This window comes from Cetorhinus maximus, chromosome 31 (genome assembly GCF_964194155.1).
Source record: "Cetorhinus maximus chromosome 31, sCetMax3.hap1.1, whole genome shotgun sequence".
In the NCBI taxonomy this organism is placed as follows: domain Eukaryota; kingdom Metazoa; phylum Chordata; class Chondrichthyes; order Lamniformes; family Cetorhinidae; genus Cetorhinus; species Cetorhinus maximus.
Window position 1 is genome coordinate 7429806 of NC_135909.1, and position 15873 is coordinate 7445678.

At 53.1% G+C, this 15873-nt stretch overlaps 1 protein-coding gene across 1 annotated transcript in view; it reads right to left on the reverse strand.

The window, feature by feature from the left end:
* Positions 1-15873, reverse strand: part of LOC144670407 (pyruvate carboxylase, mitochondrial-like) — a 1036891-nt gene that overhangs the window by 10814 nt on the left and 1010204 nt on the right. The window contains exon 20 of the mRNA XM_078532890.1: positions 8145-8393. Within this exon, the coding sequence (XP_078389016.1) occupies positions 8145-8393 (249 nt within the window). The remainder of the gene's footprint in view (positions 1-8144; positions 8394-15873) is intronic.

Consider the following 15873-nt stretch of genomic DNA (forward strand, 5'->3'; position numbering starts at 1 on the left):
TGGCATAGATGGGCCAAATGGCCTCCTTCTGTCCTGCATCCCTCCCTGATTCCACCTCTGTTAACGGATTGGTTAAAACTTCTTTCAAATCTTATTCGTTTGCATTCGGAGGGGGTCAATGAGAAGGTGGGGGTGAGCTGCCTTCTTGTACCGCTGCAGTCCGTGTAGTGCAGGTACACCCACAACGCTGTTAGGGAGGGGGGGGTTCCAGGATTTTTGCCCCTCTGGGATGAAGAGTCCGATTGTTATCCAGCTGAGCTATGTGGGCAGGGCGAGAGGCTTCCTGTGCAAAGCTGGGGAGGGAAATATCATTTAAATAAGTTTGTTTCTTTTGTTTGCTTTTGTGGAGTAGAGTGTGCAGTTCTGGTCACCACATTGCAGGAAGGACTGGTCCACCACATTACAGTAATAGCTCCGGAGAGAGTGCAGAGGAGGTTTACAAGAATGTTGTCAGGGTTAGAAAAGTGTAGCTACGAGGAGAGATTGGATAGGTTGGGGTTATTTTCCTCAGAACAAAGAAGGCTGAGAGGTGACTTGATTGAGGTGTACAAAATTAGGAGGGGAATAGATAGAGCGGACAGGATAAAATTGTTTCCCTTGGTGGAGAATTCTAGAACCAGGGGACATAGATTCAAGATAAGTGACAGAAGGTGTAGGGGGAACAGGAGGAAGAACTTTTTTACGCAGAGGGTAGTGGGTGTCTGGAATTCGCTGCCCAAGTTGGTGGTCGAGGCAGAAACTCTAAACTCTTTTAAAAAGTACCTGGATCTGCACCTTAAGTGCTGTAAGCTGCAGGGCTATGGGCCGGGTGCAGGAAGGTGGGATTAGAAAGGGCACCTGGGCGTCCTCGGGCTGGCATGGACAAGATGGGCCGAATGGCCTCCTGCGCTGTAACTTTTCTATGGTTTTATGGGTCTGATTTACGTGGATGGCGGTAAGTTAATTGGTGGTAACCGTGTGGGACGGGGAGGTGGCTGGGGGAGGGAAGTGGGGCGGGGGGGGTAGGGATTGACACCACTGAGAATGCAGCTGCTTGTCTCTCCCTCATGTCCCTGCGAAGCTCTAATAACACATCCACTGTCAACCACAGCCCGAACCCTCATCCAACGGTGACGCGGCAAAGGCGGTAACTCGGGATTGGGAAAATTCCCATCTTGCCGCTGGCGGCGGGGACAGCCGCGGGCGCGTCGGCCGCTGTGGCGCGGGTCGAATGCGCGTGCGGGAACACTCCCCGACCCGCTTCCGGTGGGCGGCAGGAGTAGCAGTGTCTAAACCTCCCTCGCTCCTGCTCGCTGCCCTTTTCCTGGTTCCCCCCCTCGCCCCCCCCAGATTTCAGTGAGTTTTTTTCTCTCGCAGTCGGTTTGGATTCGCAGCAAAGCCAGCAAGGGGGCAACCTGGAACCCGTCGGGGCCCCCTGGCGCAGTCAGGCTTTGTGGGTGGGGAGGGGGGGTTGCCGCTGGTGTTCATCTCAACCTGCAGGCTGCTGGCATACGAGTTAGGAGCAGGAGTGAGGCCACTCGGCCCCTCGAGCCTGCTCCGCCATTCTATAAGATCGTGGCTGATCTGATTGTAACCTCAACCCCACATTCCTGCTACCCTCCCCCCCCCCCAGTAACCTTTCACCCCCTTCTTACTCAAGAATCTATCTAGCTCTGCCTTAAAAATATCGCTTCCACCGCCTATTGGGGGAGTTCCAAAGACTCGCTACCCACTGAGAGAAAGAAATCCTCACCTCTGTTTTAAATGAGTGACCCCTTATGTTTAAACAGTGACCCCTCGTTCTAGATTCTCCCACAAGAGGAAACATCCTCCCCACTTCCACCCTGTCAATACCCCTCAGGGTCTTAAAGGTTTTGATCAAGTCGCCTCTCACTCTTCTAAACTCCAGTGGATACAAGCCTAACCTGTGCAACCTTTCCTCAAAGGACGACCTGCCTATTCCTGGTTATCAGGCTAGTAAACCTTCTCTGAACTGCTTCTAATGCATTTACATCTTTCATTAAATAAGGACTGTACACAGCACTCCAGAGGTAAACGCCAGTCTTGAGTGGGAACATCACTTCAACCTGTCCGTAATTCCCTAAACATTGCGGGATTCAGGGATCTCAGGGCAACTTCTTGCAGTGACACTTATTGTGAAATTGGACTTTTAGAAACATTGGTTTCAAAGCACTATGTTGTAGGAGAATGAGAGTGTTAATTCAGCAGCGTTTAATTCTAATGAACTGTTAAAAGATTTTGACCAGAGAGGTGTAGAATTGGAGTCTGGTAAATGGTGAATCATCACTAAAACAGTTACACATATCCCCCTCCAATCAGACATTTCAACATTCCCAAGGCAAGTGTTCAAGTGGGAGAAAAGTGCACATGGTATTGGGTTACAGAGTGTGTGACAGGGACCTTTACTCTGTATCTAACCCCGTGCTGTACCCGTCCTGGGAGTGTTTGATGGGGACAGTGTACAGGGAGCTTTATTCTGTATCTAACCCCGTGCTGTACCTGTCCTGGGAGTGTTTGATGGGGACAGTGTAGAGGGAGCTTTACACTGTATCTAACCCCGTGCTGTACCTGTCCTGGGAGTGTTTGATGGGGACAGTGTAGAGGGAGCTTTACTCTGTATCTAACCCCGTGCTGTACCTGTCCTGGGAGTGTTTGATGGGGACAATGTAGAGGGAGCTTTACTCTGTATCTAACCCCGTGCTGTACCTGCCCCGGGAGTGTTTGATGGGGACAGTGTACAGGGAGCTTTACTCTGTATCTAACCCCGTGCTGTACCTGTCCTGGGAGTGTTTGAGGGGGACAGTGTAGAGGGACCTTTACTCTGTATCTAACCCCGTGCTGTACCTGCCCTGGGAGTGTTTGATGGGGACAGGGTAGAGGGACCTTTACTCTGTATCTAACCCCGTGCTGTACCTGTCCTGGGAGTGTTTGATGGGGACAGTGTAGAGGGAGCATTACTCTGTATCTAACCCCGTGCTGTACCTGTCCTGTGAGTGTTTGATGGGGACAGTGTAGAGGGACCTTTACTCTGTATCTAAACCCCGTGCTGTACCTGTCCTGGGAGTGTTTGATGGGGAGAGTGTAGAGGGAGCTCTGTTGGTGAGGTGAAGGGGAGTGGAGTGCAGGAGACTGGAATCTCGATCCATGCACTGGATTGAGGGACGCAGGATTAATGTCCCACTGGGAGCTCGATTTTCACTGAGTGCTGAGCAAGGCAGTAATGGGAGTAATTTGAGAAGTAGAAATAGAATATTCATGAAGCACATCATTAAAGCTGAGTTTGTTTGATTTCATTAACAAGAATACTCTGGGACAATAATAGATGCCAGTTAAAGTGAGTGATATGTTTATTTAGAAAGTGCTTTCATGTCTTAATCAATTCAGAATAAAGTCATCACTCCAGATCTTGTTTTTTTTTTATTCTTTCCTGCGATGTGGGCGTCACTGACAAGGCCAGCGTTTGTTGCCCATCCTCAATTGCCCTTGAGCTGAGTGGCTCGCTAGGGCCATTTCAGAGGGGCAGTTAAGAGTCGACCACATCGCTGTGGGGTCTGGAGTCACGTGTAGGCCCTGACCGGGTAAGGACGGCAAATTTCCTTCCCTAAAGGGGACATTAGTGAACCAAATGGGGTTTTTACAACAATCGACGATGGTTGCCATGGTCACCATTACCGGGACCGGTTTCACAATTCCAGATTTAATAATTGAAGTTAAATTCCACCCTGGGCCTCTAGGTTACTGGTCCAGTGACATCCCCGCTGTCTCTCTGAAACGCTGATGTTTATATCTGGAGGACTGGAACACAAGGGGGTAGGAGTCAGGCTTCAGCTGTACAAAGCCCTGGTTAGGCCGCACCTGGAGTCACTGGGAGCAGCTGTGGGCACCGCACCTTAGGGAGGGTATATTGGCCTTGGAGAGAGCGCAGTGTCGATTTACCAGGACGGTCCCTGGGGCTGAATGTCATGCCGGTGGGATGTCACGGTGCTGCCGAAACCAATGACGTTTTGAACGGCTCGCTGCGTTTTACTGCCCTGTCCCCCCCACCCCCCCCACCCACCCCACTCCACAACGGGGCTGTAAAATTCCACCCCTGGGGTTAAACCCCGAGGAGCCATTACACAAAGTAGGTGCCCCCTCCGGTACATCGGCGACTTGGATCAGTGCTGCTTCCTGCTCTCGGTCTAGAACTGGAAAAATTCATCAACCTTCGCTTCCAATTTCCACCCTTCTCTCACCTTCGCTATGTCCATCTCTGACACTTCCCTTCCCTTCCCTTCCTTGCCTTCTCTGTCTCCATTTCTGGGCTGTCGACTAATATTCATTGCGTGCTCACCGACCCCCACAGCTACCTCGACTACACCTCCTCACACCTTGCTTCCTGCAAGGACTACAGCTTATTTCTCCGTCCATTCTGTTCCACAACAGCACTCCCGACATGTCTTCCATTTCCCCCGGCAATGTGGTGGACAGGGCCCTCAACCGTATCCGACCCGTTTCCCGTACTTCTGCCCTCATCCCTTTCCCTCCCTCCCAGAACCAGGATTGGGTTCCCCTCACGCACGGTTTCCACCACATCAACCTCTGTACTCGGCGGGTCCTCCTCTGCCGTTTCCGCTACCTCCGAGGTGACGCGGCCATCAAACACAGCTTCTCCCCAAACCCCCTCCCCTGTCAGCATTCCAAGGAGGGACCACCTCCCCAGCGACACCCTGGTTCCCTCCTGTATCACTCCCAACATCTCACCCCTTTCCCACGGCACCTTCCCATGCAATCGCGAGAGGTGTAACGCCTGCCCCCTTACCTCCTACCTCCTCACCGTCCAAGGCCTCTTCCAGGTCAAGGAGCGATTTACTTGTACTCCTTTCAATTTAGCACAGGCACAGCATCTCAAAACCACCGACCTTGGGACCGAGTCCCTGCCGGTTTCCGGTTTGGATGGTTCGGGCCGAGTGAAGGATTGCTCAGACCACCCTTAGGGCAGGGAAAGACCAGTGTGCCTTTTGTTCCACATCCATATCATTTATTCTCTCCCGCCCTCTATCCCTGACCACCCGTTTTTGTTCGACCTGACCCCCAGGGTGACCAACTCTCATGGAAAAAAATAAGAGTCACTTTGGCTTGTTGTGGGGTTGGGTGACTGCACATGCGCAAGATGTAAAGGCCCAATTTACATGTGGAACAGTGTCCGGGTGCTTTCAACACAGGACAGTGGGCTCAATTACACACATCTCCAACACAGAAACATAGAAACTAGGAGCAGGAGTAGGCCATTCGGCCCTTCGAGGCTGCACCACCATTCAAAATGATCATGGCTGATCCTCTATCTCAACGCCGTACTCCCGCTCTCTCCCCAAACCCTTTGATGCCTCTAGAGTCCAGAAATCTATCTATTTCCTTCTTAAATATATTCGGTGACTTGGCCTCCACAGCCTTCTGGGGTAGAGAATTCCACAGGTTCACCACCCTCTGAGTGAAGAAGTTTCTCCTCATCTCAGTCCTAAATGGTCTATCCTGTATCCTGAGGCTGTGACCCCTTGTTCTAGACCCCGCCCCCACCTCCCCGCAAGCCAGGGGAACCATCATCCCTGTGTCCAGTCTGTCTATCCCTGTCAGGAATGAGATCTCCTCTCATTCTTCTAAACTCCAGTGAGTACAGGGCCTAATCGGCCCAATCCCTCCTCATCCGACAATCCCGCCATCCCAGGAATCAGCCTAGTGAACCTTCGCTGCACCCCCTCTATGGCAGGTATATCCTTTCATAGGTAAGGAGACCAAAACTGCACGCGATGCTTGGCATTTAGAAGGTTAAGGGCAGATCTGGTCAAAGTTTTCAAGATTTTAAAATCAACAGGTCGGGTGGAGAGAGGGAGAAACTATTTCGCATGGTTAGAGAATGGAAGGCTAGAGGACATCGTCTAATTGTGGCAGCTAAATTGTGCACAGCAAGCTCCCACAAACAGCCAATGTGATAATAATGATCAGGCAATCTTGTTTTAGAGATGTTGGTTGGAGGGGGGGTAAATATTGGCCCCTGCTCTTCCCCTAATGGTGGCTGTGGGATTTTTTTACATCCACCTGAGAGGGCAGACATCACATCCGAAAGAGCCAACTGTTGGTTATAACTACACGGGTTCAAAACAATCACGACTGCAGCTTGACACCAGGGCCCTGCGCAAGGGCTAGACGCTGTGTGTGCCGAATGCAGCACAACAGAATCGAAACAAGGCTCGCCTCGCCGCTGGGACTGAGTGGGGATTGCTTATTCTTCACAGCCGCCACACTGCAGCAGGTGCTGAGCTGTCTGTGTGTGGGCAGGTCACCAGGTTAATTGCATCCTGGAAATAGATTGTAAAAAGGCTGATCTAACCTTTGGAGGCCTGGTTGTGCTGAGCAGTGGCGCGAGCAGGTTAGGTACAGCAATCTGTCTGATGGAAGGCCCTCTTCTCGGTAAACAAAGGTCCCCTTGGCCCCGAGCGTGTCTTGGTCAGGTTCAAACGGGGTCACCCGGGCAGTTAACGTGTCAGAGCCTGTGAGGTTGCTCTCCCCTCCACCAACCCAACAGAAACACAATTTGTCTTACATGCTGCAATATCCCGGCTCCTCCCTCCTTCCTTTTTCTCTCTCCCCGAGTTCCTCCTCCCTCTCTCACCAGCGTTCCCCTGTCCTCCCTCCCTGATTCCCCCATGAGTCTTGGTGACTGTACCCTGAATCGAACGCACAAATATGGTCTGTCGAACCTGTCTCCCACACTATGCTGGACAGAGCATCAATGCCCAGACACAAGAACACAAGAAACAGGAGCCGGAGGAGACCATTCAGCCCATCGAGCCTGGTCCGCCAATCGATACGATCATGGCTGATCTTGGGCTTCACCTCCCACCCGCTCCCCATATCCAATAATTCCCTGAGAGACCAAACATCTGTCCATCCCTTAAGTGTCTGAATGGAGCATTCGCAACCCTCTGGGGTAGAAAATTCCAAAGGTTCACGACCCTTTTGAGTGAAGAAATTTCTCCTCTTCTCAGTCCTAAACGATCGGCCCCTTATCCTGAGATTGGGCCCCCATGTTTTAGATTCCCCGACCAGCGGAAACAATCTCTCAACGTCCACCCTGTCACAACCCCTTCAGAATCTTGTAGGTTTCAAAGAGATCGCCTCTCACTCTTCTAAACTCTATAGACCCAATTTACTCAGCCTCTCATCAATAGGACAAGCCCCTCATCCCAGGGACCAATCTAGTGAACCTAGACACAGAGAGTTACAGAAGCCACATCGATGTGAGATTGACTGGAGAATGAAACAAAAAGGGTTTGAGAAATAAACCCCCTGGGACGAGGGGGTTGTCCTTTGATGAGAAGCTGAGTGAATTGGGTTTATATTCTCTGGAGTCTAGAAGAATGAGCGACAATCTCATTGGAACCTACAAGATTCTGAAGGAGCTTGATAGGGTAGATGCTGAGGGATTGATTCTGCTGGTTGGGGAAGCTAAAATGAAATATATGGAGAGGGAGGGTATGATGCGATTGGGACTATTTCCTGGCGTGGAGGGTAGACACCCTGGATGGGCTGAATGGCCTATTGTAAGTTCTGTCTATTTCAATGTCGTCCTCAACCTTATTTGTCCTGTAACTTATTCTGCAATGGGTGAATTAGCAAGCCGGATTCGTCTGAGGTGCACAGTGCTGAGATAGGACTCTTGGGAGGACTGTCCCTTCACTGTAACTCTGCACCATGCTGCTAGTGACTCCCTACCATTCTGGAGGCTCATTGAGGGTGGTGATGCTACTGTTAATGAGGCCATAAAACAATTTTACAGAGTGGCGCAGCGGAAGCACGCTGGGCCTATAACCCGGACGCTGATGGATCACTCGGATCCATCGATATAGGATAGTCACTGATAAATCCGACCAGGAATTCAGGAGCGACATCTTTACCCAGAGAGTGGGTAGAATGCGGAACTGGTGGTTGAGGTGAATAGTAAAGATACATTTAGGGGAAGCCGGATAAACACATGAGGGAGAAAGGGATGGAAGGATATGTTAACGAGTGTGAGGTGAAGAGCGACGCGTCTAGCACAGGCCAGTTGGGCTGAGTGGCCTGTTTCTGTGCTGTAAGTCCTGCATCCTTCCTCAGGGACCACTCACCTGAAACACCTCCGCGATCTTAGGTCCCTCCAGGAAGAGGCGAGTGTTGAGACACTCCACGGGCCCGAACTGGGCGGTGAACTCCTTGAACTCGTCGAACACTTTGGGATACATGGCGGCCGACATAACATCCTCGGTGGTGATCTCGTCCACGTGCCGCGCCTTCAGGTCCTTCTCCAGGTCTTCGAAGTGCAGCGGTGAGAGGGAGGCCCCGGGGCGGCCTTCAATCCGAGGCAGGTCCTTCAGCACCTGGCAGCAAACAAAACCACATCCTGTCAGCAAGTGTGGAAGCCAGAAACCTGAGAGAAACGCGGCGCATTCTGAGGGATCTTACGCTTCCGTGAAACACCATTTTTTGCCAACACAGGGCGGCCCGAAGCACTTTACAGCCGACGACGCCGCGGCGTAGGAAACGCGGCAGCCATTTTGCGCACAGCAAGATCCCACAAACAGCCACACACCATGAACAACCAAATCCACTATTTCTAAGCTGAGGGATAAATATTAGCCAGCAAGAACTCCGCCTGCTCTTGTACAGTCATTATGGCACAGAAGGAGGCCATTCAGGCCATCCAATCCCTGCCTGTCCTCTGTACACCAGTCCACTCATTCCCATTCCACCCCCCCCACCCCCCGCTCTATCCCCGTATCCCTGCGAGTTTATTTCCCTCGAGCGCCCGCCCAATTTCCTTTTGAAATCGTTCATCGTTTCCGCTTCCACCCCCCACCCCCGTCGTGGGCAGCGAGTTCCAGGTCATCACCGCTCACTGGGTAAAAACGTTCCTCCTCACACCACCCGCTGCATCCCTTGCCCGAAACCTTAAACCTGTGTCCCTCCCCTCCACCCACTTTCCTCGTACTATTAGGAACACGAGCAGCCTTCTTTTCGTCTACCTTATCCACACCAGTCATTATCTGGTACGTTCTTTATAATTTCCTTCCAATTATGACCGTGGGATCTTTTATGTCTACCCGAGAGGGCAGGAGGATGAGAGCTTTAAATCTGAGGCACAGACTTCCCCTGTCACATCTCCGATCTCTGAGCTACAAAGGTCTTTACTTTGTCTCTTGTAGGTAAAAAAGCGTGATTTTATTTTGAAGCATTTGCCTTCAAGACCAACTGCAAAGTGGAATCCGATGACTTTATATTTCAGCGGTTGGTTAAGTGGAGGACTAACATCTTTTTAGCTCACTCACTCAACCTGAAAGCGCAGCGACTGGACAACCTCTTCTGCCTTTAAAACAAGAGAAGCTACAGAAGCCCATTTCCATCTTTTGAAAGGGTGAAATTTCTGGAGGGTACCACTCCCACTCCACCAGAAGGATACCGGGGCTAAAAGAGTTACATTAGGAGGGCAGGTTCTTTCTTTATACTTTCACGGGGTGTGGGCATCGCTGGCTGGGCCCAGCATTTTTATTGCCCATCCTTAGTTGCCCCTTGAGAAGGTGGGGGTGAGCCGCCTTCTTGAGCCGCTGCAGTCCCTGTGGTGTAGGTACACCCACAGCGCTGTTAGGGAGGGGGTTCCAGGATTTTGACCCAGCGACAGTGATGGAACGGCCGATATATTTCCAAGTCAGGATGGTGAGTGACTTGGAGGGGAACTTGCAGGTGGTGGTGTTCCCATGTGTCTGCTGCCCTTGTCCTTCTTGGTGGGAGCGGTCACAGGTTTGGAAGGTGCTGTTGGAGGGTGTTGAAGGTCGCAAAGACTAGGCTTGTATTCCCTCAAGTATGGAAGATTAAGGGGTGATCTAATTAAGGTGGTTAAGATGATTAAAGGATTCGTTAGGGCTGATAGAGAGAAACTATTTCCTCTGGATGGGGTGAGCCTAGAACAAAGGGGCAGAGCCTTGAAATTCAAACCAGGCTGTTCAGGGGTGAGGTCAGGAAGCACTTCTTCATACAGAGGAGAGTGGGAATCTGCAACTCCCTCCCTCAAAAGGCTGGCTCCTCGCTCCTCACTCCATGCCATCTTTGGCCCAGTGTTGGCTGGGTTGGGGGTGGTTGCTTGGGTGGAACATCACTTGGGCACCGCCCGATATAATGGCTTTGCCACGTGCTGTGGGTGGCGTACACACCGGAGTCATCGCCGGATCTCCGCCCATGAAGATTCCCACCCTCCATGGCCGATTGAGCCTCCTTGGTTCTGTAAACCCCCTCCAGCCCGACAACCTCCATGTGAGTGGGAGGAGGCCATTCAGCCCCTCGGGCAGATTCCACATTCAGTTCGCCTCTGCTCCTAGCAGCCCATAAAAACGTACCCATCTGAAGGCTCCAATTGTCCTCCAGCACCCACAGGCTTTTGAGGGAGAGACGCAGATATTTCAGCCTGGTTTGTGTGAAGGCGTACTGTTTGATTTCACAATGAAAACAGCATAGACACCAATACCCGAGGGGGTGCTATACTGTAATATTGCTGATTTTAATAAGATCAAAGTTTACAACCAAGTTTTTATACCAACCTCATTAAAACCGCAAAATTATTTCACATTCGCAGCCAAGAGTAGGGAGTGAAGACACAAAACGCTGCTAAACTCATAAAACCGTACGAGCTGGACCTGACTGGGGGAGGTCAAAGGGCAAATCTACTTCAGGACCGTGTCTCTCCTGAAGGAAGTTTGCACTTGGATATGGAGGGCTCCAATCTCAAGGGTAATGTCTTCCCTGTGGTGAAATATTCAGACGCGTCTCAGGAATGGTCACTTTACAAGGTGGGAGACACTGTAAGTTTATAGCTCAGAGCCCTGGGGGGGAGAAGTAGGGGGTGGTTAAACAGGTGGGGTGGGCGGGGATGTTGGGTAAGGGTGGGGTTAGACTGGTTGGGGTGAGAGGGTGAGGTTAGATGAGGGGACGGAGGTGGGGGTTGATCGGAGGATAAGGCGAGGGTGGGTTAGTCGGAGGGTGAGGTTGTGGACAGGTGGAGGATGAGGGTGGGGGTTAGTCAGAGGGTGAGGGTGTGGATAGTCGGAGGGTGAGGGTGGGGTTAGTTGGAGGGGTGAGGTTGGCGTTAGCTGGAGGGGTGAGGGTGGTGTTAGCCAGAGGGTGAGGTGGGTTAGTTGGAGGGTGAGGTTGTGGATAGTCGGTGGGTGAGGGTGGGGTTAGCTGGGAGGGGTGAGGGTGGTGTTAGTCGGAGGGTGAGGGTGGGGTTAGTTGGAGGGTGAGGATGGAGTCAGTCGGTGGATGAGGTTGGGGTTAGCTGGAGGGGTGAGGGTGGGGTTAGTCGGAGGGTGAGTGTGGGGGTTAGTTGGAGTATGAGGGTGAGATTAGTCGGAGGATGAGTGTGGGGGTTAGTCGGAAGGTGAGTGTGGGGGTTAGTCGGAGGGTGAGTGTGGGGGTTAGTTGAAGTATGAGGGTGAGATTAGTCGGAGGATGAGTGTGGGGGTTAGTCGGAAGGTGAGTGTGGGGGTTAGTCGGAGGGTGAGTGTGGGGGTTAGTTGAAGTATGAGGGTGAGATTAGTCGGAGGATGAGTGTGGGGGTTAGTCGGAGGGTGAGTGTGGGGGTTAGTTGGAGTATGAGGGTGAGGTTAGTCGGAGGGTGAGTGTGGGGTTAGTTGGAGTATGAGGGTGAGGTTAGTCGGAGGGTATAGGGGTTTGTGTGTCGGGGTTTTTGGGGTTTGTGTGTCGGGTTTTTGGGATTTGTGTGTTGGGTTTTTGGGTGTTTGTGTGTCGGGGTTTTGGGGGTTTGTGTGTTGGGGTTTTTGGGGTTTGTGTGTTGGGTTTTTGGGTGTTTGTGTGTCGGGGTTTTGGGGGTTTGTGTGTTGGGGTTTTGGGGGTTTGTGTGTTGGGGTTTTGGGGGTTTGTGTGTTGGGGTTTTTGGGGTTTGTGTGTCGGGGTTTTTGGGGTTTGTGTGTTGGGGTTTTGTGTGTCGGGGTTTTGGGGGTTTGTGTGTCGGGGTTTTTGGGGGTTTGTGTGTCGGGGCTTTGGAGGTTTGTGTGTCGGGGTTTTTGGGGTTTGTGTGTCGGGGTTTTTGGGGGTTTGTGTGTCGGGGTTTTGGGGGTTTGTGTGTTGGGGTTTTTGGGGTTTGTGTGTTGGGGTTTTGGGTGTTTGTGTGTTGGGGTTTTGGGGGTTTGTGTGTTGGGGTTTTTGGGGTTTGTGTGTTGGGGTTTTGGGGATTTGTGTGTCGGGGTTTTTGGAGTTTGTGTGTTGGGGTTTTGGGGGTTTGTGTGTCGGGGTTTTTGGGGTTTGTGCGTTGGGGTTTTTGGGGTTTGTGTGTCGGGGTTTTTGGGGGATTGTGTGTCGGGGTTTTGGGGGTTCGTGTGTCGGGGTTTTGTGTGTCGGGGTTTTGGGGGTTTGTGTGTCGGGGTTTTTGGGTGTTTGTGTGTCGGGGTTTTGGGGGTTTGTGTGTCGGGGTTTTTGGGGTTTGTGTGTCGGGGTTTTGGGGGTTTGTGTGTCGGGGTTTTTGGGGTTTGTGTGTTGGGGTTTTGGGGTTTGTGTGTCGGGGTTTTGGGGGTTTGTGTGTCGGGGTTTTGGGGGTTTGTGTGTCGGGGTTTTGGGGGTTTGTGTGTCGGGGTTTTTGGGGTTTGTGTGTTGGTGTTTTGGGGGTTTGTGTGTCGGGGTTTTTGGGGTTTGTGTGTTGGGGTTTTGGGGTTTGTGTGTCGGGGTTTTGGGGGTTTGTGTGTCGGGGTTTTGGGGGTTTGTGTGTCGGGGTTTTTGTGCTGGGGTTTTTGGGGTTTGTGTGTCGGGGTTTTGGGTGTTTGTGTGTCGGGGTTTTGGGGGTTTGTGTGTCGGGGTTTTTGTGCTGGGTACTCTCTGTTCTATTTCCTCGCTGAGATCTCTCCGAGGCTGGTTCGCATTGACAGGGGATTCCCTACCTGGAGCTCAGACGCTCCCTGCCTTCTCCCTACACAAATAACCCACCGGCGCAGGATCAGTCCCGCCCGCGATGGGCATGTTGTACAGATTGAAGGTCTTACACAGAGCAGCAAGTGCTGAGGAGGCTGAGATCAGCTCTGTGAGTGGGAGGACCTTGTAAACAGATAGCTTCTCTGTTCAAACAGCGGGGCTGAAATATCAAAGCATTGTGCAAACGGTCGGGCTATTCTCTCCAGTGATCCCTGCACCCAATTGTCCAGAATGACTAAATTCCCTATGACCCTTTTTAGCAATACAATGATTAAATATTTGCTTTAACAGGTCATGTGCTGCATTTCCTGCTGAGTGAACCATTTCCAGTTTGAAAGGTCCCTAAGCGCACACACCTTACAAATATAGTCTTACAGCCCAGAAGGTGGCCATTAGGCCCATCGTGCATGTGCTGGCTCTTTGAAAGAGCTTTCCCAATACCCCCACTCCCTGCTCTTTCCCCACAGCGGTGTAAACTATTGCTTCTCCAACGCTTATCCAATTTCCTTTTTGAAAGTCACTGCTGCATCTCCTTCCACTCGCCCGTTCAGGCAAAATGTGCCAGATCACAACACCATTTCCTCATCTCTGGCTGGGAGCATTCCTTGCCAATCTGTGTCGCCACGGCAGACACTGTAGAAGGGCCGGTACTGAGGGAGTGCTGCACTGTCGGAGGGTCAGTACTGAGGGAGTGCTGCACTGTCGGAGGGTCAGTACTGAGGGAGTGCTGCACTGTCGGAGGGTCCGTACTGAGGGAGTGCTGCACTGTCGGAGGGTCAGTACTGAGGGAGTGCTGCACTGTCGGAGGGTCAGTACTGAGGGAGTGCTGCACTGTCGGAGGGTCAGTACTGAGGGAGCGCTGCATTGTCAGAGGGTCAATGCTGAGGGAGTGCTGCACTGTCAGAGGGTCAGTACTGAGGGAGTGCTGCACTGTCGGAGGGTCAGTACTGAGGAAGTGCCGCACTGTCAGAGGGTCAGTACTGAGGGAGTGCTGCACTGACAGAGGGTCAGTGCTGAGGGAGTGCTACACTGTCAGAGGGTCAGTACTGAGGGAGCGCTGCATTGTCAGAGGGTCAATGCTGAGGGAGTGCTACACTGTCAGAGGGTCAGTACTGAGGGAGCGCTGCATTGTCAGAGGGTCAGTACTGAGGGAGTGCTGCACTGTCGGAGGGTCAGTACTGAGGGAGTGCTGCACTGTCAGAGGGTCAGTGCTGAGGGAGCGCTGCATTGTCAGAGGGTCAGTACTGAGGGAGTGCTACACTGTCAGAGGGTCAGTACTGAGGGAGCGCTGCATTGTCAGAGGGTCAGTGCTGAGGGAGTGCTACACTGTCAGAGGGTCAGTGCTGAGGGAGTGCTGCACTGTCAGAGGATCAGTACTGATGGAGTGCTACACTGTCAGAGGGTCAGTGCTGAGGGAGTGCTGCACTGTCGGAGGGTCAGTACTGAGGGAGTGCTGCACTGTCAGGGCTCAGTACTGAGGGAGCGCTGCACTGTCGGAGGGTCAGTACTGAGGGAGAAATCCCGAACCTTCCCTCACTGAGGGGTGCGGGAGTCCCTCAGCTTCCTCTCCCTCCCTGGGACTGTTTTTGAAAAGGGGGTGGGGTCTGGGGGAGGAGGATGAGAGGCGAGTGGGGAGTGAGGGGAGAAAAGTGAGAGGGGAGTGAGGGAGGACTGGAGTACGGGGATGAGGTGGAATGATGGGGGAGTGAGTGGTGGTGAGGGAGGAGTGGGGATTGAGGGGGTGGGGGTGAGGGGGAGTGATCGAGGAGTGAGGGGGTAATGGGGAATGAGGCTGGAGGAGGGAGTGTTTGGGGAGTGAGGGTTGGGGGTAAGGGGGATGAGGGGGAACTGGTCAGTTGGAGGTAGAGGTGAGGGGGAGTGTGAGGGGGATGAGTGGGGAGTGAATGTGGGAGCGAGTAGGTAGTGAGGGGGTGGGGAGAGGGAGCGATGGGGTAAGTGGGAGTGGGGAGGGAGTAGTGAAGGGTCGGGGGAGTGATGGGGGAGTGAGGTGGAGTGTTGGGGGAGTATTGGGAGAGTGGGGGAGATCAGGGGGATTGGGGAGTGAGGGAGTTGGGGAGAGCGGGAGTGATGGGACGAGGGGGGTGGGGAGTGAGAGGTGTGTGGGTGAGGGCAAGTGAGGGGGATGGGGGAGTGGGGAGTGACTGGGTGGGGGTGAGGAGGAATGTTGGGGGGAATGAGGTGATGGGGGTGAAGGGGAATGGGGAGGAATGATGGAGGATGAGGGTGAGTGAGGAGGTGGGGTTGTGGGGGAGTGAGGGAGGATGAGGGGGACTGAGGGAGGTGGGGTTGAGAGGGAGTGATGGAGGAGTGAGGGAGGATGAGGGGGAGTGAGGGAGGATGAGGGAGAGTGAGGGAGGTGGGGTTGAGAGGGAGTGATGGAGGAGTGAGGGAGGATGAGGGGGAGTGAGGGAGGAGTGAGGGAGGATGAGGGGGTGTGAGGGAGGTGGGGTTGAGAGGGAGTGATGGAGGAGTGAGGGGAGGATGAGGGGGAGTGGAGAGTCAGGGGGTTGGGGGGGAGGGGGATGAAGGGAAGTGAGGGGGCTGGGGGAGTAGTGAGTGAGGGGATAGAGATGAGGGGGAGTGAGGTAGTTGGGGGGAGTCAGGGGGTTTGGGGTAAGTGGGAGTGGGGAGTGAGGGGGTGGAGATGAGGGGTGAGTTGGGAGTGAGGACATTGGGGTGAGGATGACTGGTGAGTGAGGGAGTGGGGGTGAGGTCGAGTGGAGTGAGTGGGATGAGGTGGGGGTGATGGGGAGTGGGGAGGGGGGTGTGGGGGTGGATGGGATGGATTGGGGGGGTATGGGGGTTGTGAGTGCTGGGAGTTGTGGGAGGGTGGCAGTGAGGGGGTGGGGGTGAGGCAGAGGTGTTGGA